The sequence below is a fragment of the Xiphophorus hellerii genome, chromosome 18 (genome assembly GCF_003331165.1).
Source record: "Xiphophorus hellerii strain 12219 chromosome 18, Xiphophorus_hellerii-4.1, whole genome shotgun sequence".
In the NCBI taxonomy this organism is placed as follows: domain Eukaryota; kingdom Metazoa; phylum Chordata; class Actinopteri; order Cyprinodontiformes; family Poeciliidae; genus Xiphophorus; species Xiphophorus hellerii.
In genome coordinates this window covers 22,476,611-22,498,933 of record NC_045689.1, presented here as the reverse complement: position 1 = coordinate 22,498,933, position 22,323 = coordinate 22,476,611, and the positions used below count along the sequence as shown (strand labels likewise).

At 37.2% G+C, this 22,323-nt stretch overlaps 3 protein-coding genes across 9 annotated transcripts; all 3 read left to right on the top strand.

Moving 5' to 3' along the window:
* The first annotated feature begins 5,085 nt into the window (after positions 1 to 5,085).
* LOC116708042 (uncharacterized) lies at positions 5,086 to 10,767 on the top strand. 2 transcript variants are annotated; one of them, XM_032545800.1, is made up of 10 exons: positions 5,086 to 5,218; positions 5,305 to 5,610; positions 5,972 to 6,025; positions 6,136 to 6,171; positions 6,265 to 6,381; positions 6,491 to 6,515; positions 6,616 to 6,656; positions 6,738 to 6,788; positions 6,876 to 6,931; positions 9,030 to 10,767. In XM_032545800.1, the coding sequence occupies exons 1-10, from the start codon at positions 5,170 to 5,172 to the stop codon at positions 9,159 to 9,161; spliced, it is 867 nt and encodes a 288-aa protein (XP_032401691.1). In that variant the 5' UTR covers positions 5,086 to 5,169; the 3' UTR covers positions 9,162 to 10,767. The 2 variants fall into 2 exon arrangements, with proteins under 2 accessions (XP_032401691.1, XP_032401690.1); XM_032545799.1 differs by having other exon boundaries at positions 6,876 to 6,979.
* A 74-nt stretch (positions 10,768 to 10,841) lies between these two features.
* LOC116708040 (chromatin modification-related protein EAF7) lies at positions 10,842 to 15,195 on the top strand. Of its 4 annotated transcripts, XM_032545797.1 has the most exons (7): positions 10,842 to 11,294; positions 11,389 to 11,468; positions 11,560 to 11,609; positions 12,747 to 13,516; positions 13,679 to 13,813; positions 14,057 to 14,277; positions 14,799 to 15,195. In XM_032545797.1, the coding sequence occupies exons 1-6, from the start codon at positions 11,141 to 11,143 to the stop codon at positions 14,239 to 14,241; spliced, it is 1,374 nt and encodes a 457-aa protein (XP_032401688.1). In that variant the 5' UTR covers positions 10,842 to 11,140; the 3' UTR covers positions 14,242 to 14,277; positions 14,799 to 15,195. The 4 variants fall into 4 exon arrangements, with proteins under 4 accessions (XP_032401688.1, XP_032401686.1, XP_032401689.1 ...); XM_032545795.1 differs by having other exon boundaries at positions 10,843 to 11,294; positions 12,747 to 13,813; XM_032545798.1 differs by lacking the exon at positions 13,679 to 13,813 and having other exon boundaries at positions 10,844 to 11,294.
* A 1,487-nt stretch (positions 15,196 to 16,682) lies between these two features.
* Positions 16,683 to 22,238, top strand: LOC116708043 (neurogranin). Of its 3 annotated transcripts, none has more exons than XM_032545802.1 (3): positions 16,683 to 16,916; positions 18,150 to 18,351; positions 21,305 to 22,238. In XM_032545802.1, the coding sequence occupies exons 1-3, from the start codon at positions 16,902 to 16,904 to the stop codon at positions 21,358 to 21,360; spliced, it is 273 nt and encodes a 90-aa protein (XP_032401693.1). In that variant the 5' UTR covers positions 16,683 to 16,901; the 3' UTR covers positions 21,361 to 22,238. The 3 variants fall into 3 exon arrangements, with proteins under 3 accessions (XP_032401693.1, XP_032401692.1, XP_032401695.1); XM_032545801.1 differs by having other exon boundaries at positions 16,701 to 16,916; positions 18,147 to 18,351; XM_032545804.1 differs by having other exon boundaries at positions 16,711 to 16,916; positions 18,150 to 18,305.
* The last annotated feature ends 85 nt before the right edge of the window (positions 22,239 to 22,323 follow it).

Here is a 22,323-nt window from a genome sequence, read left to right as displayed (position 1 = left end):
TTTGTTTCTTTTTGCCCTCTTTGGCATCTGTCCATTGCGGTTTTCCATCTAGATATTGTGGTTTCTCAGGGGAACCTTTAGCAACTGAGTAATTTATGCAATCACTGAGCATTTCACCTCATGAAAAGATTGGACTAGTGTAAAAATATTCAATTATAGTTTGCAAAACTTTAGAAAATAAAATCAAAGATTGAATTAAATTAAATGTAAGCAAAATATAGGCACCTAAAAACCAAACAACAGTGGAAGAAGTTTTTAATTTACAGCAAAAGGTTTGCTAACGTGTCACTTCTTTATGTAATTTTCAACAAAAATAAGTATATGTATATATGAACAATTCTGGTCTGATGTTTACAAATACTAATGTGTGTGGATACCTTATTAATTTGGAGTTTTCAACTATTTTATGTGAACCATTTTTATTCCAGGGTGAAATATTCTTCTATTGTTGTTCAGAACAATTGACTGAAATCTTCTCATACACCCCCACGGGACGGTAAAGGATGTACCATTACCACAGCTGTTGTCCAGCTTTCATAAAATCTCCATCAATTTGGTTAAATATTGTAGCTACTCTCATTTTAAAATAGTCCACAGATTGTCAACAATATTGAGGTCAGAGTCTAAAAAAGTTGAAACAAATTATATTTTGATCCCAAAAACGTATTAAGATTGGTTTTGGGACAAACCAGCTGACCTTAAGCCTGATGAAAGGCCCTGACCTCAGCTCTTAATTGTTAACCACCCTTGAAATGGAAGGTTTATAACATAAAATCTCCATATTTGAATTAAATATTTCAGTCTTGTTAATAACAGTGGTTAAATATCAAATCAGAATAATGCCACAATCTTATTGATGGCCTCAAAAAGCATACTACTCAATTAAATGAGGTCTATATGAAAATATTTGAGCCTGTGTGCATAACTTCAACACTGTGAAGAAGCACAGTTTAAATACAATCCAAAATCAACATGACATGCTTATGGTATCTGAACTTCTGACTGAAACTGCCCATGTTGAAAACTCACTTATGGCTCCTTGGTGAGGGGTGAAGGTGCCTGATGGACAAGTCACTTCCTCCACTGTGCCAGCTGGACAGAACCTTCCTCTAGCACAGGGCAAACCTGGACCTGAAGACCCTGTTTAAGGTAAAACACAAAGCATAAAACGTTTGGAAAAACCTCATTGAACTTTGAGGAAGTCTTTCACAAGTACAGCACATTTTAAAAATGAACTCTGTTTACAATGTCTGTTGTTGAAACGTTTTAACTACCTTTGTGTGTGGATGGGGGTGAGTGTGTGTGTTTTCTTCAAGTGAGAAACATTTACTTTCTGGGACATGTTTTATTTGTATTTCAGTATCTGTTGCTCCAGTGAAGTGAGTTTTATCAGAACAAAGACTAACCTGCGGGACAGAAGCGTCCCTCTTTGCATCTTTTACAGGCTGCCCTACTTGTCTGACCCAGTTGTTCCCCTGATGTACCAGCAGGACAAGGTGACCCATGAGGGGTGGCGGTGCCCTCTTCACAGTAATAGCCCTGTGGGCACATGAACTGGGAGGAGGGTCTCTGTGAGCTCCCTTCCAGACAGTAAAACCCTTGAGAAATGTATTTATAGATTAGAAAAACATTTTGTAAAGGACACAGCCTGTATGGTAAGATAATATTTCTAGAGATGGAAAACATTTAGTTAGTTCGGCTTGAGAAACTGCAATTAGAAAGTTTAAAGTCCACAGAATTTGTCCAAATCTTTGGAGTTGAAAACATTTAGAGAGCTTGATAGAGCTGTACCGGCAGGGCAGATTGCACAGTCTTTCAGTCTCTGCAGACCTTCTTTAGGACCATAACTCCCTGCAGGACAGGGTACAGCTACACCTCCCACACAATAATGACCTAACAACGAGATAAACAAGAACCAACTCATGTTTGGTTTCTTTCTGGAAGCAAAAAAAAAAACCCTACTAAAATATTAAAGCAATATTTAACACTAACCCTTTGGACAGGCAATACAATCTCCATCTTCCTTTACAGGCTTGTAGGTTCCCGGTCTACAGGTGTTGGCTTGACCAGATTTGTACACAGACTGGCTCCAGCGTGGTGCCACAGCGCCCCCACACAGCAAGGATGTATCATTACATCTACGGCAGGAAGTCTGTCCAGGTGTGGAGGTCCAACCAGAAGGACAGGGTAGTGGCTGTGACATCCCACTGTTTGGACAGTAATTTCCTACAGCAGCCATAAGGCACAATCTTAGGTATTGTGGCACATATTTATGACATTTAACTATCAAATAGAACAGACGCAATAGCTAAAGAGAAGCAATATTTTCTAGAAGCACTACCTGCGGGGCACTGTAGACACAAAGCCGTACAAACAGTGGAGTAAAAACCCGGGAAACACTCAATACATTCAGTGTGATCCACGTCGGGCTCCTTTCCAGGTGCACACTGTGAGCACATAAAAACCGTAAAAAAACAAGTAAATTTTCTTTTTGTGCAGCAAGCTGTAGAAGCGTTTTCAATTCTTTTCACGTCTTTAATGGTTGATGGTGACCTTATAAGGAAGCCCAAACTTGCAAACAGAATCGAAAGGGCAGGTCAGACACTGTAGGACCCCTTCGGGTGAATGTTGTCCTGCTGGGCATAAATAAAGTGTTCCATTGGTGACGTCACATGAAAAACCTGCAGGACACAGCCGGCAATCCACTCTGTCCTCTGAACTGATCAGGCCTGGAATACAAGGCTGCAACATACAGCAAATAGCAATGAGCTCACATAAAAGCACATAATTTAAACAAATATGAATTTGGGCAATATGTATATAGTATATAAATATAGAAAGATTTGGATTTATATTCAGCTTTCTGAGTTCAAGCTTGGCATAACCACCTTTTTGCTGCAGTTACAGGAGCTTGCTTTTTGGGATATGTTTCTAGAAGCTTTGCACACCTATAGACTGAAATGTTTATCAAGTCATCTGAACAAAATAGCAAAAGCTCAGTCAGAATGGAGGCACATTAGTTCAAATCATGCCACTGATTTTCTATTCAAACCTTTCAAAGCCGTTTGTTCACCAGTGCTCTTTTACAAAAGTAATATGAATCAACCTTGAATTTTGGCTTTTTAATCTCCAAACACGTGTGGTTTTCTGCTCACTAAAGTTAACCAGGGGAATTTTGTCACTTAGCCAAAATAAAGTAGCTTTTCTATAACATTCCAAACTATTGTAGTATTGTTGTTTTCAACTATTTGCCATCTGCAACATTAATGACCTTATATGAGACAAAAAATAAAGGCTCATAAAGAACAGCCATTTTATTTTATTTTAATTAAAATAACCTGTAATTGTGTAATTTCTATGTTAACTATTTGAACTGTATTACCAAAACACAAATTGCAGCTGCGTTCGAAGTATTTTGTTTAGTGTTACTAAAGAACGTGGGGGTTAGTTATGGAAGTTATGAAAACAAATGGACCCCACGTTTTAGATTTGAAAACCATATATAATTTTCCTGCTTCTGTGTGTTGGTCACAACCTATCACATTAAATCCTGATAAAATGCATCTGAATTTGTGATTGTAAAGTAACAAAAGTTTGGGAAGTTGAAGGAGCATCCAAATTTTTGAAAGCACTGCAACTGTAACTACAACATTTCGGTGTCAAAATGTTTGGAAAACATTTCTCCTTGATTATATTTAATTCAGTGTTATAACAAGTAAAATTGTAGGGAAAGGGTTATTTGAATGTAAATCATACCTTTTGGGCTTAAGCAATCAAAGGTTTGTGAAAAAGTGTTTTACCTTGCAGTCATCGATGCTGATTTTCCCTGTGTAGAGGTTGAATGTTCCTGCTGGACATCGATTTGGTGCAGATACATTTCCAGGGCAGCTATAAAGCAGAAACGAAGTAGGTGAAACATCATTAATTATTAATTTATTCTATCCCATGTAAAAATATGAAAAAACTAATAAAATTCTGTCCTATAGTTTCAAATATGCCTGACGACTTACAAATGACCAGAAGGACAATCCAAACAAAGCTGCTGGTTGAAGTACTTTCCTTCTGGACACACACCAACATACACTTCATCATTGAGGATAAGATCTGCACTCCCCTCTGCGACTTCTCACACCAAAACAGGGAGAATGTAGAAATTGGTCATTATGTTGATAAATGCACTTTAGGAAATAATAAAAGCATGAAGATTGTTTTTCTTACCTGAAGCAGCTCCAGGTTGGAAGAGCAGCAGAATAACCCCAGGAGCTAAAACACATAGCAAATACATAGCCCTCACCAAGCACATCATATCTGGATGTCTAATCCTGTATACAAGAGCATGTTACAGGTTTTCTCCATATCCAGAGCACAGCATTTTGGTCTAATCCTACACGGATAAATGTTTAGAGCCTGAAAGTGAAATGAGCACGAAATGTGATTCCCAGGTGGTGACTCAAGCTGACAGTGATGTGCAATTAGGTTCTGTAACTGTATCTGTGACTTTCATTATGCATGAGCAAGTGCAAATGCTAGCCTAGTTGTTACTGTTAGTGGATCACAGCAAATTATTTATGCTACCCATGAGCTGTCATTCACTGTAAGTAGGAGATTTAAGACATAGAATATATCAAAGTAATTTATTTGCATGGAATAAATGGATGCAAACAAGGTACATTTTGTTTTCCTAGGGAAATAATTGAAAAATACATCATTCAAATGTAGAGAAGCATCAAAAGTTGACTACAGCTATTGCTGGAGCAGACACAAAGCTACAAAAGCAAATGACACCCTCAGCCTTCCTGCATTAGCATGTGCTGTGAGGCCTTTAAAAAGCTTGGTGTCAACTGCATGAACATTGTATTAATCCACAAATGAAAAACTTTATCTTCAGTAAAAAAAAACATTACTGCATAATTGTGTTCCATGATGCGTTTACAATATTTGTTTTTTAACAGTATTTTTCTGACAGGAAGCCAGATGCGATGTATGGAAAGTTGTGCATTATTTTTGCACACCCCTGAATCCTTTTGAACACCACTTCCTGTACCCGAACTCAAGAGGAGAAACATATATGTGGGTATGTGCAGGTGCAACCAACAGCAGGCTGCAAGAACACAGGGTATTTTTTGTTTGAATAAAAGGAACAAAGAAATAAGAAAAAAAGGAGCGGCAATGCAGGTCTTAGTCTACTTAATCATACTCTTCCTTTCAGTTCTAAAAGGTAAAACAATTATTCCTAATGTTTCATCTTCAATTGTAACATAACTTCTATTTCTCTAATGTAACTACATTATCCTCTCTTTGCAGGAAGTGTGATTTCTGAAAATGCAAAGGCACCCACCGATTACAAGATGGTAAGACAGGGGCAAAGTCTCATGCTGAACTGCACCTATAACTGCTCATCTGGATTTGTCCACGGCTCCTGGAGGACAGAGTCTGATATCTCTCCTTGTAACACAACTAAAAAGAATGGCAGCTTTTGCACTGTGTCCATCTGCCTATCAAACATTTCTACTCATGATACAGAGAAGAACTACAGTTGCTACACAGAAGACACAGACGACCCTAAACTCACAAAAACAACAGTTCACACTGTTTTCCTTCAACTTCAAGGTATGCAATGCTCTATCTATCTATCTATCTATCTATCTATCTATCTATCTATCTATCTATCTATCTATCTATCTATCTATCTATCTATCTATCTATCTATCTATCTATCTATCTATCTATCTATCTATCTATCTATCTATCTATCTATCTATCTATCTATCTATAAATAAATATATATATAAATATAAATATATATATATAGATAGATAGATAGATAGATAGATAGATAGATAGATAGATAGATAGATAGATAGAGAGAGATAGGATATAGATATAGATATATAGATCTATAGATAGATAGATATAACATAAGTTGTGTAAGAAACCAAGGACTGAATCACCCTTTCTCTTGTATTTGTAGCTCAAGACACTGTCCCAAAATGGACAAATAACCCAAACATTCTTCTTGAAAATAGTGAGAAGCCTTTCTAATGTCTGATACAAAATATTCTATATTTGCAACAATTATTTGAACAGTTTTTGATTAATCCATATGTTTTAATACAATGATCTTAATTATCTTAGCATCGCTTCCTACTGAATCAGGGACTTCAAACAGAGGTGAGGCAGTATCAAAAACAAAAATATTCTAAATGATAAAAAAATTGTTTTTACATTTAAGAAATTCTAATACATCTGTTTTTATGACAACAGGACAGTTTAATGTAATGAAGGTTTTGGCAGCAGTAACCGTCACAGTGGCCATGGTTCTTGCAGCTTTGGCCATCTTCTTGTGCGTGAATCGCAACAAGCCCATCTGGAAGGGTAGAGGTGATTACAATGTAGTATTCTTTTGCAAGAAATAAGTGTAAATCCTAGATGAAAGCAAGAAAAATGCACAGATTTGATTGTAGTGTGACAGCAATGCCTCTCATTCCAGGGGAGCGGGTTGTGTCCAAATCATGGTGAGCCGTCTAAGCTCATATTTGTTCGCATTTCTGCACGATTAACAGTGAAATCTGTGATTTAGATTTTACAAATCATCATTATTTTCAATTTTTCCAGCTCATCTCAATCCCCAAATGCTGTCCTCCTACCAGTAAAAGGTACAACACCAAAAATATCAGATAAATAAAAAGCATACAGAAAGAGCTCTTCAGCTAACACTTGCCATCTTCTCCATCCAGGGACGCTATCAACACAAAGTGAGAAAATAACCTTACGAATTCCTCTGCCCGGTAAGACAAACACGCAGAACCATCTGAATTATAGTCCATATGTTGGCTAGTATTTACAAGTAAAATGCGTTGTTCTGTTTGACCCAGACAATGAGGAGGACACAGAGGTTCCATATGCAGACATAATGATCACCGTCCGAGGGGTCAGTACACCCGAGCTCACTAAGGTTGGCTACTTAGGAACAGGAGAGGTGAGAGACAAAGCAAGACAAGCTCAAACCTATGAACTGACCTATCATTCCATCTCCATCTTTATTGCACAGGAGGGTTTACCAAAAAACTTGTAGTTTTTTAATTTACTTTTTAAATATAATCTCTATATGATAATTAGGCTTTTGCAAATATATGCTTAGTTTATGTTATCTAGTGCTAAAGTGCTGTTATATTAGCTGTTTTATTGCTACATTAGATGTGTCATTAGCTACAAGAATCATAAGAGAATTTGACAGATATTGCTGCTTTTGTTTCGATCCACCTTACTGCATGCAAGACATTTCAGAAGAAATGTTTTACTTTGTGTGTTAGTTTTTTTATTTCCAAATATTTATGGATTTTAGAATTATACATTTTTAGTTGGCAGTACAAATTGCTCATAAATTTGCATCAGTTGTTAAGCAACATTGATAGCTTAGCTTGTATGCATTTTGATTTGGTTAAGTACATTAAAACACAACCATTTTCAGCACAGACAAGCAAAAAAAAACAAAAAAACAATGACTTTTGTCCATTTAGGCTATGGAGAACCTCAGTGCAGTCGTCAATTTATAAATGAGTTATTTTACAGCATGACTCGTATACAGTGGATCTTAAAAGTGTCAAACTATCAGATACTCCGATGAAAAAGAGTAGATCAGGATCATTTAAAAAATGTTCTACAATTTCTACATGATGTATATCTTGTGAAATTCAACTAAACAACCAAAGGAAATATTTCAGAGAAATAAAAAAAATAAAAATGGGGGCAATTGCCCAAATGCGTACGTGCGCACACGTTTAGATACCTTTGTCTTGTGCACTTCCCTATCCAGTTTCAGAAATCAGCCCATCTAGATAAACACCAAACCTCAATAAAAAAACAAGCCAGATCACATCTGGATTTAAAACTGTTCTAAGTCAAGTGAATAGTTTATGGTTGATAGGAAATGAGACAAGAATTTCTCAAAGGATAACAACATAAAAGGAGTGCCAATTTAGGAACACATTTTTAAAAACAGATTATGCAGATATTATTTATGCCCTTCTCAATAATTATGTGAAGAATCTGTGTTTGCATCACAGGAATCAAACCCTTACTATACTTGGTGGTCATCTTGTTTAATGTTTCCCTATAGGTATTTTGGTGATTCAACTTTTGGTGATGAGCTCTGAGTCTCTGAGATTGGAAAGCCTCTTTGACATTAGTCTTTCTTTCCCTCCACATATTTTCTATCAGATTCAAATCAGAAGTCTGGCTAACCAGCTCCAAAACGTTAATGTAACTTCCAAAAAGAAGAAAAAAGTAGAGAAATTTAGGATTATTTTAAACCTAAACGTGGAAAGGGTAAAAACTATTTTTATCTTAACCGTACATTATATCCAATTACGTACATAAATTAAGCTTCAGCTGTCTTAGTATGAGTTTTCTGATGTCTGCAAATTTGCATCCGTTACGCCGTTACAAAAAAATAAACTTCAAGAAAATACAGAGGGTTCAAGATGAATTGTTTATCCATTTTAGTTAATCCAAGCATAGATGAAAATCAGCAAGACCTTTTTGACAATATATCAAGTGATAAGAAAAAGGTTTGCCTATAGCCAAACCTAGAACAGTTTGGGTTCACCTGAAGAGGCCTGTGGACTTTCAGTTTCAGTTAGATTGGGTGTCTTAAAGTCAATATGTGGTAAGCTTATCGACGTCCAACAAAAAACAACTGAATCTTCCAGCAAAGTATCAATTGAAAGATTTGCATACTTGTGCATTCAAGTTATTGCAGTTTTTTATTTCATGTATTCTTCACCTCATATAGATTTATTTGTGTGTTTTTCAGTTGTTTTTTCATGGTTAATTTTTTTTTTTTTTTACATTGTAAAACAGAGGTCTATAATCTTTTGAGTCAATGAAACTTGTAGCTTGTTGTTATTAAGTGGTTGTGATTTTTAAATATACCGTTTAATTTAGTGTGTATTTGCGGGATTTTTAGTAGAGATTCAATACTTAATTGTGAAACAAGGTTGTTGTTTTTTTTTCTGGTTTATGTGCAGTGGCGGGGAGATGAACCAAGATGCCACCTGCAGGCCTCGCGTTCAGCTGACAGACTGCATGTTCCCCAGCCCAGAGAGGTCAGTCGCAAGATGAGCACCAACTCTGAGTATGCGGTTATCACATATGCCTGACCATAAGCACTTCAGCCTGCCTTTCATTGGACCATGTGGTCCAGGAAGCATCCACCGTACCTCGGTAAATTTTCCAATCACATTTCAGAAACTTACATTTAACTGTGTAAACCGTGATTCAAATACTCCTGTTAATGCTTTTTGCAAGGTCTATTCCATCAAGTGCTGCTTAAAATGCAGAGGTGATAAAACGCAAATAGAGAGTAGTCATGGACAACAAAGCACAGGTTCTTTCTTGTTTTTCTGATGCTTTTCACTCTGACAACACCAGGCCTACATATGGACAACATGCATTAAGTGTATAAGTTGATACAGTTAAGTTTTAATGCATTCTTTTTATCTTCACATGGATCATTCTAAAGGGACAAATAATTATACTTGAGAAAAAAACGTTTCAAAGATGGTTTTGTACAATTAAAAGATAAACCCTGAACACATTTTTGAAAGACCAATTCCTCTTTCTGCTTATTTGGAGTTTCAAAATCTTACATTAAAAAAAGAGCTTGCATTAAGCCCCTAAAATACTCACAACATAATATGTTTGTGCCAATCCGCATGTATTCTGAGTTGTCTTTTCTTGGGATTTTGTAGAAGCAGCATTTTGTTCACATAACCTCTGTGCCAGGGATACATTAGCCTACACACAGCTATTTCAGCACCCAGTAGAGGCTTATTGTGCAAGTTTACTGCAAAGGGAGGATGGAAAATAGATACTTATGCATCTTCTCTGGTTAAGATGTTGTAAATGTTCTTGTTAGTCTTGTGCAAAAATAAAATAAAATAAAAAAAACAGGGAGACCTATTTTGCTACAGCAGATAAACAGCTAAAAATAAAACTTCTTGAATAAGGAAATTGAGCAAATACATATTTTTTTAAAATCAGGATTGTATAAATAATCAAGATTTTCTTTAAACAAAATTGTGCCAATCTGATAACTGAATAACTGCAAGAAAAACTAACTGCTTGTAAATTAAATATAAATGTAAATACATTAAATGTTTCAGCAGATGAAATCCACATGTATAGCACATTGTTAATACAGTGTTTTATGTCTAGTAAAAGTTCACAATATTTATGATAAGTTGTATTTACTCTTTCAAACCTGAAAGCCCCAAGTTAAGCAAACCGTGATTTTTTTATGCTAATCAAAATGAAGTACATGATAATTTTGTAGAAGTAGACTTGAAAATTCAGAAAACAACTTGTTTTTGTGTGGATATGATCCTCCATTATGAGAAGTTTTGTTTTGTTTTGGTGTTCTTTGAACAAATCCAGGATTACCGCAGTTACCTATTGTTTAAAAACATCTTAAATTACTCATTTTCTCTTTTTCAATAAAAAAAGAAAATGGGGATAATCAATAATCATTTTTTCATTCAAAGCTATGTTATGTTCATCTTATACAATTGTGAAAGTCATTTTTTGTAATATACGCTTTAGTATTATTTGATTTTTCTTATACACATTTATTTTAAAAAATGTTTTTTATGAATGTATCATTGATTTTTTTTTTCTAAGTCTATTAAAAATACAAAAACTGTTTATAGGTATTTCTATTTGCCTGTGTTATCATGTTATGTCTGAAATAAAGATTTTTTTTATTGAGCTATGCTGGAATGTGTTGCGTCAAACATGACCCTTATTTGTCTCCGTACTTGGAACCGTTGCTAAGTAACAGATGTCAACAAGACACAGCACTAGTAGTGGCGCTAGATAACTATAAACGATTCGGTAAAGGTCGATTTAAAATGCTTCCAGGTCACAACAAGCCGTTGTATTAGAACGGATTTTTAAGAAAGATGGTTTACATTTAAACAGTTAACTGATTCGACAGCGCGATTTAATTACGAACCCAAACAACATTTAGAAAGTCCGTTAACTACAGATGCTAAATTAGTGGTGACATTTCACTTGTGAAAAGCCGGAAACCTTTTTCTGCTGTTATCATAGCTTGGAATCAGGCACGTGGTTCAGGAAAATGTCAGTGCCTTTTTCCAACACTCACCTGAGGGTACCTCGGGGATTTGGGGCCCTCTTAGAGGGACTGACCCGGGAGATTCTGCGGGACCAGCCGGACAACATCCCTGCATATGCAGCGCAGTATTTTGACAAACTTCTGAAAGAAAGAGAAGGTAACCGATCATAAGAAAATGAAATGACAATACTTTATTGAAACTTCATATTTCATTAAATAAGGAAAAACTGTGTTTCCTTCTTTCTTCACAGAAAGTGGGATGGACCCTTCTGAGTGGGCTGCCAGACTGGAAGACAGGTTCTACAATAACCATGCTTTCAAGAGTACTGAGGTACACACTCTTTGAAGTTACAGCTCTTAACATGGCTAACAAAACTGAGTCTGTGTTAGTTTATTGTATTATTATTTTTTATTTTTTCCAGACTGTTGGTCTTGAAAAGGAAACAGCAACAGAGGAGGCCCACGTTTCCAAGTGAGTGTCACTTTAAGTGCAGCAAGCACGATCAAGAGGAGAGGGAGATGAAGAACATGAGAGAAAAGATAGAAATGTGCTCTGATGAAATTGCATTGGAGTTTACATTTTCATCAATAAAAAACCTTACTCAATTTGTCATTTATTACATTTTTATATTGACCTTTCAACTCTACTAAGTGAGTTAATATAAGGCCATTTTACAACCACTGTTTTCTCAATGTACTTTTGAAGACAAATAGGTTCTGTCGTTTCAGTATCCCTTTACACTGAAATATAACAAAATCAATCCAACTCATACTAGTGTGATACAATTACACTAGTATTGTAATTGAGATTTCAGAGCAAAGATTTAAGAGCAATCCCAATGCATTTCTAGCAAATTCAGCTGATTTGATAATCCAATTACAATTAATGATGTGAAATATGTACAGAAACACATCACCTATCTTTTATTTTTTTTATTTTGTCCAAAATCCTTGGAACTCAAAGCATGTGAACTCTGCATATGAAGTATTGTTAGAGGTTGGCCTGCTTCAACAGACTTAAGCAGTTAATGGAGAAATAACAAGCTTGTGCAGTGCCCCCATAATAAACCAAGTTTGGGAAACAGTGGTCTTATTCAGTTGACTGCTTTGTTTTTAGAACAGGCCATGATGTGTTGTTTTTTGGGCCACATTTTGCTGACATGTTCTACTCAGGTGATTTCTTGATTAGTAATTTAGCACTTAGTAAATGTGGCTTGTGAAATTAAACCAAAAAATATGGTTAATCACAACTAATTCATGATTTAACAAGAGAGTCATGCCTGTGGCCACCTTTTCACGTAGGGTAGGGTTCGATTGGATAGATTTTTTTCAAGCAGAAAATTTAATTTAGTATTTACTCAGGTTATACCCAATATCAAAATTTGTTTGATGACCTAAAACATTTAAGTGAGACAAACAAGAAGAAGAAAAAAAAGAAGATTTTCTTTGTCATGGCTGAGAGGAAATGGTGGAACAGAACTACTTGACACTAAAAGCAGCAGAGAACATACACAGGTTGCAGTTGAGTTTGAAAGATGCATTTAATAAATTCTAAGCATTGCTTTAATCTGTAATGTTTCTAAAAATGTTCCATTTCGTTGTTTCTTAGGAGAAAACCAAGCGAATTCGAAACTGAAGAAGAGCCAAGTCACTCAGTTGAAGATGCAGCTCTTTCCACCGAACATCTTCCAATTTCAGATATAACTGATTCGGCTGAAGGCTCACAGGATGAAGAAACTGAACTACAAGATACAGAACAGACATCTGAAGCAGATGAACAGAGCGGGATAGACAAAGATTATGAGCTTACCGAAGCTGAACCTAGTCAAATTATCGGACTAGATAGTGAAGTAGATGATGACCTACTACACCTGAGCTTGATTCAGGTGGACCAAGCCGATGAAACTTCAGATGTAAGCGAGGGGGAAAGTCCTTCCCAAAGGTGGGAGGATCAGGAATATAAGGATGAAGATCAACCAGTTGGTGCATTTGGAGAGCAGGAAACTGTTGGCTCAGAAGAAGAGCATACTGTAGAATCAGAATCACTTCAGAGCGTTCTACATTTGACTCTTCTTGTGGACGCCTCTGCTTCAAAGCCTGGTGAAACAAAAACATCAATTTGTCAAGACGACACATATTCTGCTGAAGAGACAGAAACTATAACAACCCAGCTTGAGGAATTACCTGGAAATCAGTATGAAATTCATCCTGACACCCAACAAGAAGCAAAGGATGAAGCTCAAAGTGAGAAGGAAATAACAGACACTGAAAGTGAGAGGGAAATAACTGAGACTCAAGGTGAGAGTGAAGTAACTGAAACTCTGAAAGAGAAGGAAATAACAGAGACTAAAGGTGAAGGGGAAATAACGGAGACTCAAGGTGAGAGGGAAATAACTGAGACTCAAGGTGAGAGGGAAATAACTGAGACTCAAGGTGAGAGGGATAAAACTGAGACTCAAGGTGAGAGGGAAATAACGGAGACTCAAGGTGAGAGGGAAGTAACTGAAACTCTGAAAGAGAAGGAAATAACGGAGACTCAAGGTGAGGGGAAAATAACTGAGACTCCAGGTGAGAGGGATAAAACTGAGACTCAAGGTGAGAGGGATAAAACTGAAACTCTGAAAGAGAAGGAAATAACAGAGACTAAAGGTGAAGGGGAAATAACGGAGACTCAAGGTGAAGGGGAAATAACGGAGACTAAAGGTGAAGGGGAAATAACGGAGACTCAAGGTGAGGGGAAAATAACTGAGACTCCAGGTGAGAGGGAAATAACTGAGACTCAAGGTGAGAGGGAAGTAACTGAAACTCTGAAAGAGAAGGAAATAACAGAGACTAAAGGTGAAGGGGAAATAACTGAGACTCCAGGTGAGAGGGAAGTAACTGAAACTCTGAAAGAGAAGGAAATTACGGAGACTCAAGTTTCTCCTGAGAAAAGCAGTGTAAGTCCAACAGTCTCTGAGAAGTCCTTCAAGCAGGTGACATTTAAAGAAGAAGATGAAATTTTTACTCCTGAAGTGGATAATGAATATGAGGAGACTCCTTCTGATAATTCTGATGGGACACCTGCTGATGCTGAGGAAGAGGAAGGACCTGCTGGGATTTAGGAGGAGAGCACAGCAGGCGCAAACAACAGCGACAAGGTAATCCTGGTTGTTTGAGAAACTGTCCAGTCTATATTATGATGCATTTCACACTTTTCCTATGCAGTAAAATTAATATTTGCACAATTTCTGCAAGCAATTTTCTTTTACTGCCATAACTTGAGTAGAACTGAAACTGATCATTATATTACCCTCCATAATATTTGAGCAAACCTCCCTTATTAATGCATTGAAACCGCCTAATTGTCCGACTAATGACGCCATTCTGTTTTTGCAACGCCCCTTCAGGAGTTCTTTCGGCTTGTTTTTGACACATATTCTGGGCAGAACTTTTTTTGAGTGTGATTTCACACATGATTGGTCAGAAATTTAAAAATGACCAAAATCAATTCTGCAGCCTTGGACTTCGACACTGTAAATGAGTTGTACACAGTCTTTGTGAAGCAGGAAAATTTCCAGGCCAGAAAGAGCTCCTTGTTCTTACCACTTTGATAACTAATTAATTAAAAATAAAAGCAATAAAAATAATAAATGTTTCCATATTTTCAACATATCTACAGGCCTGAAGATTCTGGAATGCCCCACACCTCGACCTCATTCAAAGTTCATGGGCTTTGAGCCAGGAAAAGAAATATTTTAAATGAACTCCGCCATTTTGGGTCAGAAGATGGATCAACTAACCTTGCAGAATATGCCGGGAGGTTGCTAATGACTACATAAGTGCTGTTTGTTGTTGTAGTTGTTGTTGTTGTTTTACCTTTTCTCCAATATTATATATTTAATCCTGTATATACTGTGTATCCATTTAATCCTGCATGTGTATCCACATATGTTTAATCCTGTATATACTGTGTATCCATTTAATCCTGTATGTGTATCCACATATGTTTAATCCTGTATATACTGTGTATCCACTCTCAAATAGAGAATCGTTTAAATAAATCATTAAAAGCTCAACATTATTGTGACATAAATATTAATGTTTGGTGTTTGTAAACCTCTGATAGAAACTGGGGCCTTTTATAGGAACACATCTCTGTCTGGAGGGAAATGTTTGAAAATGTCTCCAAAATATTTCATTCTTTGTAATGATGTGTCATTTTCCCTCTGATACTTTAAATGCCATCTTTTCTGGCATGATGATAGAAATGACTAGGTGGTCTTCATCCCTCTGTATCAATGCCTGTTTTCTTGTAAAAAAAAAGAAAAAAGTCTGGATTAGATCAAGTCTCCTCCTGGGAGCCAACGCAGCGCCCCCAGAGTGAAACTGGTCTCTGTAATCTCTCTAAAAGGACGACTAAACAATTTCTCAAACATTTTCAGTGCTGTCACAGGTAAAACCCCCATCTGGTTTGTCTGGACCAACCAGGCTTCTCCAAACATACAGGGAGGGAGTGTAGGAAGGGGTACCGAGAATGTTACTATGGTAACTCCCTCACCATCCACGTATCGTCATGGATTTAATAGGAGATGGTGATGCTGATAGTTGCTAGGCACCCTCTGTATCAGTGCTGTACCTTTTAGAACAGTTTCTAACTCACTGAGTAAAAAGTAGATCCCCTAACATAAGTTAAAACGAGGCCACTTTTGCAACATTAAGACAGCTATGGTGACACCTACGTATTTTTGATTATGACTTATATTTTCACTTTTCACTAACTCAATTTTAAATACTGATGTTCACAATACAAATTAAGCAGCTTAGCTACATAGGGATTCGTTACCACCTATTTAAATGTGTTTAAAATGTCTAAATATTGATCGATTAATTATCAGAGCAACTCAGCTTCGAGCTGTAAGGCATGTGCCGCAATTACCATGATGAACTGCTCAGCTAATTGGCATCACTGCGTTGCTGTTTAACATACAACGTGGATAAATGGATGTTTTCTGGTCCTCCCTCTCTCCCCCCGTCTTGTCTGTTAGGCTTGCAGAGGAGTGTGGGCGGCCGTACCAGCTGGGATCAGAGGGATGGAGAGGACTGTTAGCTCTCTCTGCCTCTAATAAATTTATAACACCTCCCAGCGCAAAAAAAAACGTTCCAAGATGCTTGCACAGTTTTTGTTTTCACACTATTAGTAGATTTTTTTTGCCATCTGGACTTTAAATAGTACGTCCAGGCTGGACACTTGGGTTTTTTTTGTTTGTTTTTTTTTTCTTAATTGTGAAGTTTCTTACCGTGATGGAGAAAGTTGTCAAATTTTAATAATACAGGTTCCGTGCAGAACCGGCTTTCTGTTTACACAAAGATGGTTAAACTAAATCTTTCGCTTGCTCATGTGATGTGTAATTTCCATTTTGATGTTGTACTTTGTGGATCTGTTAGACATTTGCAAGGGTAAAGTGAGCAGAGTAGGTCAGCAACCCTAATGAGACCGAAAGGATGAAACACATGCTGTTATGTTTGTAGGAGGTCTCTCTTTCTCTTCTCCCTCTCTCTCTGTGTGTCCCTGCTTCTCTCTTTCTCTCTCCCTCTCCCTCTGTGCGTGAGCGACTGTTACTGAACATACAGCGACTGTTAGTGAGAGCCAGTCAGGCATCTGTATTGTATCAGAAACCCGTTTAAAGAGCGTCCTCCTTGGCCCAAGTCAGAATTTATTCAGGCACTCGAGTTAAACTAGATCAGCTCACTTGAAGACTGAAGTCGTCCCAGAGCAAAAGAAATGGACTGTCACAATGTGAGTAAATGCTTCAGATGAACTTTAAACGCCTTTTAGCTGTTTGGATGAATCTGTTGTTACTTTAAGACAATCCCCAAGGTTTTGTTACTGGGAATGTCAAACTGCATGCAGAAGCTAGAATTGTTGTTTTTTGTCCTTTAAGGCGGTGCGTTATTTTTTTTTCCCTGGTATTATTATTTTTTTTTCAAAGCTAAATTCTTTAAAAGAAGTGAATATGTTGTAAAGAAAGAAAACGTTCCAACTTTACACAATAGATGTGTTTGGCAGTGTATGTCTCTGTTCTCCTGTGAAAGAGCTGGATGCTGGCTGCTCTGTGAGCAGTCAGACAGAGAGGCTAATGAATGCTGGCCGAACAGGTGGGTGGTCACACTCCCACACTAGAAGGGGTTTCACTGGAGACATGATGCGCTGCTTCACTGAGATAGCGGGATGGCAGTGGGACCATTCTGTGGGCTGCATTTCTTTAGTGGGAAATGTCAGTTCGTTACCACACGCAAAGCACGACGTACGCACAATCTGTTGTCTCCACAAAAATTGAATAGGTGTTTACATAACTCATCAATATCCGTGGCACTTTTTCACTGACAATTTGTCACCAGCAGGAATTTCTCTTCCCGCCCACTCCGCTTGTCCTCTGGGACAGTGGATTCTGAGTGGCTGTCGTGGACTGCAACAATTTGTTTTGCTGGATCGTCTTTTTAATGGGGGGGAATGCTGAAGAGAAGGTGTATTTTTATTTCTTTGACAGGTGACTTTGGGTGTGAATTTGGCCAGTTTGGAATGATGTAAAGTACCTTCAATCTGCAGTCTTCAAATTTTGGGCACTGTTAGTTTCTCATGATGAAAGATTGAACTCTTTCCTCACCTTCTTTGAAGATAAAAACACAGAAAACAAAACCCAGAATTTTTTTTTTTTTTAAATTAGTAGATTTGAACCGGCAGTGTTTCATTGACAAAAACAGAATCAAAACTTGGAAAGAGTTGAATGTTGACAGACTGAGAACACGGATCACAGCTGCTAAAACGAACATGCTTCAGGCAAAAAAGAAAAAGAAAAAAATACAACTGTTAAGCATTTACAGTTAACCTAGCAAAATATGGTCTCACAATCTGTTATTGGTGGAAAAACTCCCACAAGTGTTTCATGGAAAGGAATTAAGAGAAAACACCATCGCATGATCCTCAAGTCCGTTCCCCGCACTGCTGTAAACTCGCTTGCTCTCGTAGCAGGAGGAGTGCAGCCGACCCCAGGAGGAGGAGGACATCTTGGACATCCCCCTGGACGACCCCGAGGCCAACAGAGCCGCTGCCAAGATCCAGGCTGGCTTCCGCGGCCACATGACTCGTAAGAAGATGAAGCCAGAGGACAAAACCGAAGGGGAGGAGGTGAGCAGCACTGGGGATGTGCTCAACAGCAGCCAGGGGGGCTCAGGTCAGTGTTGTAGAGCCAAGGGGTAAGACTAAGTCCCATAATGCAGCAAAGAGGGCATTATGGTTAGCGATTGTAAATATGGTAAGAGAGGCTCTCATCACGTCATAACTACACTAGACAACTTAAGGTAAGTGATGGGGAAGTTACTTATTTGATCACAGTGACAGAATATTTAGATAAAGCAACATGATCTGATATTCTCAGGATGTCTTCTCTGAGACAAACACATATTGAAGGAACACTAATATAATCTTAAACATTATGACAACAGCCATTTAATCCTATACATAATTCAGTCTGTCTTTTAAAAGTCCCTCATGGTTTAACCCAAGTGTGATTAATGCAAGACATAACTGAGTGACTCATTTAATTACCCCACGGGATAGCGACAGATGACTGAATGTCTCAGTTCATTTTTTCTCCTCGAGAGCTCAGATTAATCTGCCTCTAGATGCAAGAGGCAGAAGGTATTCAGGTTCCGTTTGCTTGGAAAATGTCAAGTACCGTCATCTCGCACCTATTTACTAGTCTCTATTTGATGTAAGAGAGTAGGTGGGGGAAAAAAAACAACTTTTAATTATTACATTACAAAATACTCAACGAGTTGAGCTTAAGCTTTACAAACCAGCATTTCTGTGGGTGACAAAAGTCCAAGGAAATGTTTTTATTATTATTATTACTATTATTTATTTTTGTCAATGAAACACTGCCGGTTCATATATATATATATATATATATATGTATATATATATATATATATATATATATATATACATATATATATATATATATAAATTATATATATAATTTTTTGTTTATCCCACATCACAACAAACATACAAAATGAAACAATTTGCATAGAAATGTAGACAAGAACTCACATATAGAATTTAGTGAGAAATAAATTTATCTAAAAAAATTTAATAAAAGCAAAAGAAATTCAAATGATATAAGATACATAGACTACTAGGACTTTAGATTTGAAGAGTTGCCACAAACGGTAAGATTAATACTACTGCTTTATGGATATTAATTATTATCAACATTACTGATAATTAATTACCAACATTATTAATTGATGTTGAACCTTGAGTTCGGAAATGTTTCTTTTAACAAACATTGCGTCACATTTGTAACCATGGAGCTGAAAGTGCAGGCAGTTTGTGCTTGACCAATAATATAATCCTCCAATGTTTGCTAAAGACATAACTTAATTTGTATTTGATTAATATAGCAACCTGTAGAACAGGTTTCCTGTTTTTGTAAATTTATTTTAAAATAAGACTTTTGCCTTACCAAAACATCTGGGTGATAATGTCAATGTCTTAATGTCTCTTTATGATCTGAGCCAATAATCATCACAGTTATAATCTCTCGTTCTGTTCAGATCTTTACCAAAGCAGGATGTGTCTTTGGAGCGATGAGTAGAAATTTGAAAACAAACATTTTATATAATCACCACCGTCATTCCTTTAGAAAGGTGACGATATGTTAGGGTTAAGATGAATGAAATGGTTACTCCGATGTCTTATTTTTTTTATGTGTATATCTTACTGTGGACAGTGAGATATTCTTCTCATTGCATGTTGGTCTTTATTGACTCAGTGGCATGACAGGCAAGATCTGATCCAAGCATCAGGGTGAACTTGGCACAACAATCATAATCCTGAAGTCTGGAGCCTGAACTGCGAGGCAACTGCGAGAAACAAAACAAAATAGCAATAACAAAAAAGAAACACAAAAACGATCATTAATAAAAAAAGAAAACATGACATAAAAGAAATGAAAACTGTTGCATTTTTCAAGAAAATTAGCATGACTCACATATCCTCAACCAGGTGCAGGTCAGTCAGTTCAGACTCCATTTCATACCTTTGCATCACCCAGTCTTCCTATCATACATATTGTATGTTAGCACACCATTACATCCATATACATAAACAACAAGTCTTAGTTTTGAATTACAGGCTTAGTTTATTTTGACAGTGTATTACCTTCTGGGAGGTTTTTGCTACACTGCATCTCCTTTTGAGGAGAGTCTCTGTTTGAGACTCTGGATGTTCCTCATCAAAACAAAACAACTCAAAGTGTCCTCATGCTGGTATATATTTTTTTTAAGTTCACATTTACCTGAAGTAGAGTTTGAGTAAGATAGAAAAACACCTTAGATTGTTGGTTGTACTCTTGCAAGTATGAAATGACACATAGTTAGATGGAGAGGTACAAAAAATGTTGGCCATAGAATAGCTAAAGCTACATATGGTGAGGCGATGACTGACCTACATTCAGGCAAGAAAATAAAAAAAATGAAAACAACAAAAAAAGGAAAGAATGAAAAAATGAAATGCAGATTACAAAGATAATTCTTTCCATCAACCTTCACTCCTCGTAATTCCAATCAACCTCCATGAACTTAAAATAAAACTTTAAATATGTATGACCCATTTCTTTCCCAAGTATGGCCGGGTTTTAATCAGGTGAGCGTGTTTAACATGGTGGATCTGCATCAATAATTCTCCCTAACCCAGTTGCTGGATGCTTTGTGTCTTTAGGTAGGAGATGTATTTATAGCTGCAGGTGCATTAGGTACAGTATAAGCCTAAAACGGCCGAGCAGAATTAATGGACCTGTCGGAGGGAAACTGAGCGTCTTGAGCTCCTCCCGCAGGGGTAGACCCCCTTTCTACAAGAGACGTTCTCATCAGTCATTTCAACAGTCACCCTCAAGAAAACTCCAGTATAAACTGTACACTAAAAGTTTGGAGAGGTAATAAACATATTTGCACCAAACGTTTTCTCACTTTTTTTTTTTCCCAATAGCTTTTCTCAACTTCAGTACGATCAGTGTGTCGCTTTGTCTGAGAGGCTCTTTAACCTTGACGGTAATAGATATAGGAACAGTCCTTTCTAGGTTCTTCATATCCTGACTACGCCTCGCCTATTTCTGTTTTTAGAGACAGGAAGATCGGGGGCAGTAGAGAGAGACGACACATCTGTGCCGGAGCAGTGACGCCCCTGTCCTGACCTGGATGATGAGAGGGAGAAGAGTCAAGAAGAGGTAGTGAAAGATGTGTGGCTCAAGCTGGCATAAGCTGGTTTGCAGGCTTACCTTTTTAATCCCACCCCAACAAAATCATATCCCTTCCTCCACCTCCCCCCTAACATGAGTTAGCTTTAGAAAATGAACAGTTTCGAGGGTGTGTTATGTGAAATATTTGTGAACTTTAACACTCCCTCCCTGCTTCTTCGGCAGCCTCATCAGTACGGATATGTATGACCCAGAATTTGCGACTCACTGCATGTACTTGTGAAATTTCTGGTACTGTGCTAGTTTTTAGATGATGATCTGTGAATGTGAAAATGAATGTCTGCCAAAAGCTAAACAGGGCTTATTTTTTGAATGGATCAGTGCAAATATCCTGTGTATACACCTTGTATGCATCACTTTTTGTGACTGGTGGCTTCTGTTGTTTTTTGATTTGCCACGTTTTTTTGTTGTTTTTTTTTTTTTTTTGATGTGCTTGTATTTTGACCGTTTTCTGACTTGCTTACAAAAACAATTAAAGCATCCAAATCGGCAAAAGAAAAGTAGCTATGTATGTTCTATTTGTTGTTTATATCTTTCTGACCATGTGATAAGACTTTTCACAACAAGCATTTTTCTATAAATCTGATCTTCCAGAGCCGTAAGCATGCCGTATCTACACTCTTATCCAGATGCATTTTGGTACAGTTTTACCTTATCCGGTAATAGTTCTATATGTTCTGTTCCTGTGTTGTGCTGCAAGTTTTTTCAGAGCCCTGGTGCTTCAAAAGTTAACTGAGTAGTACCTGAACTTTGGTGTATAGTCGTGGCATTAATAAATCCATTCTAACTATACAGTGAAACTTGAGGATGTGTTTGTTTCAAACAGGCCCCTTGATGTTCACCTACATCTCGCCCTTGCATTAAATTGTTAAAAGTTCAGCCGCT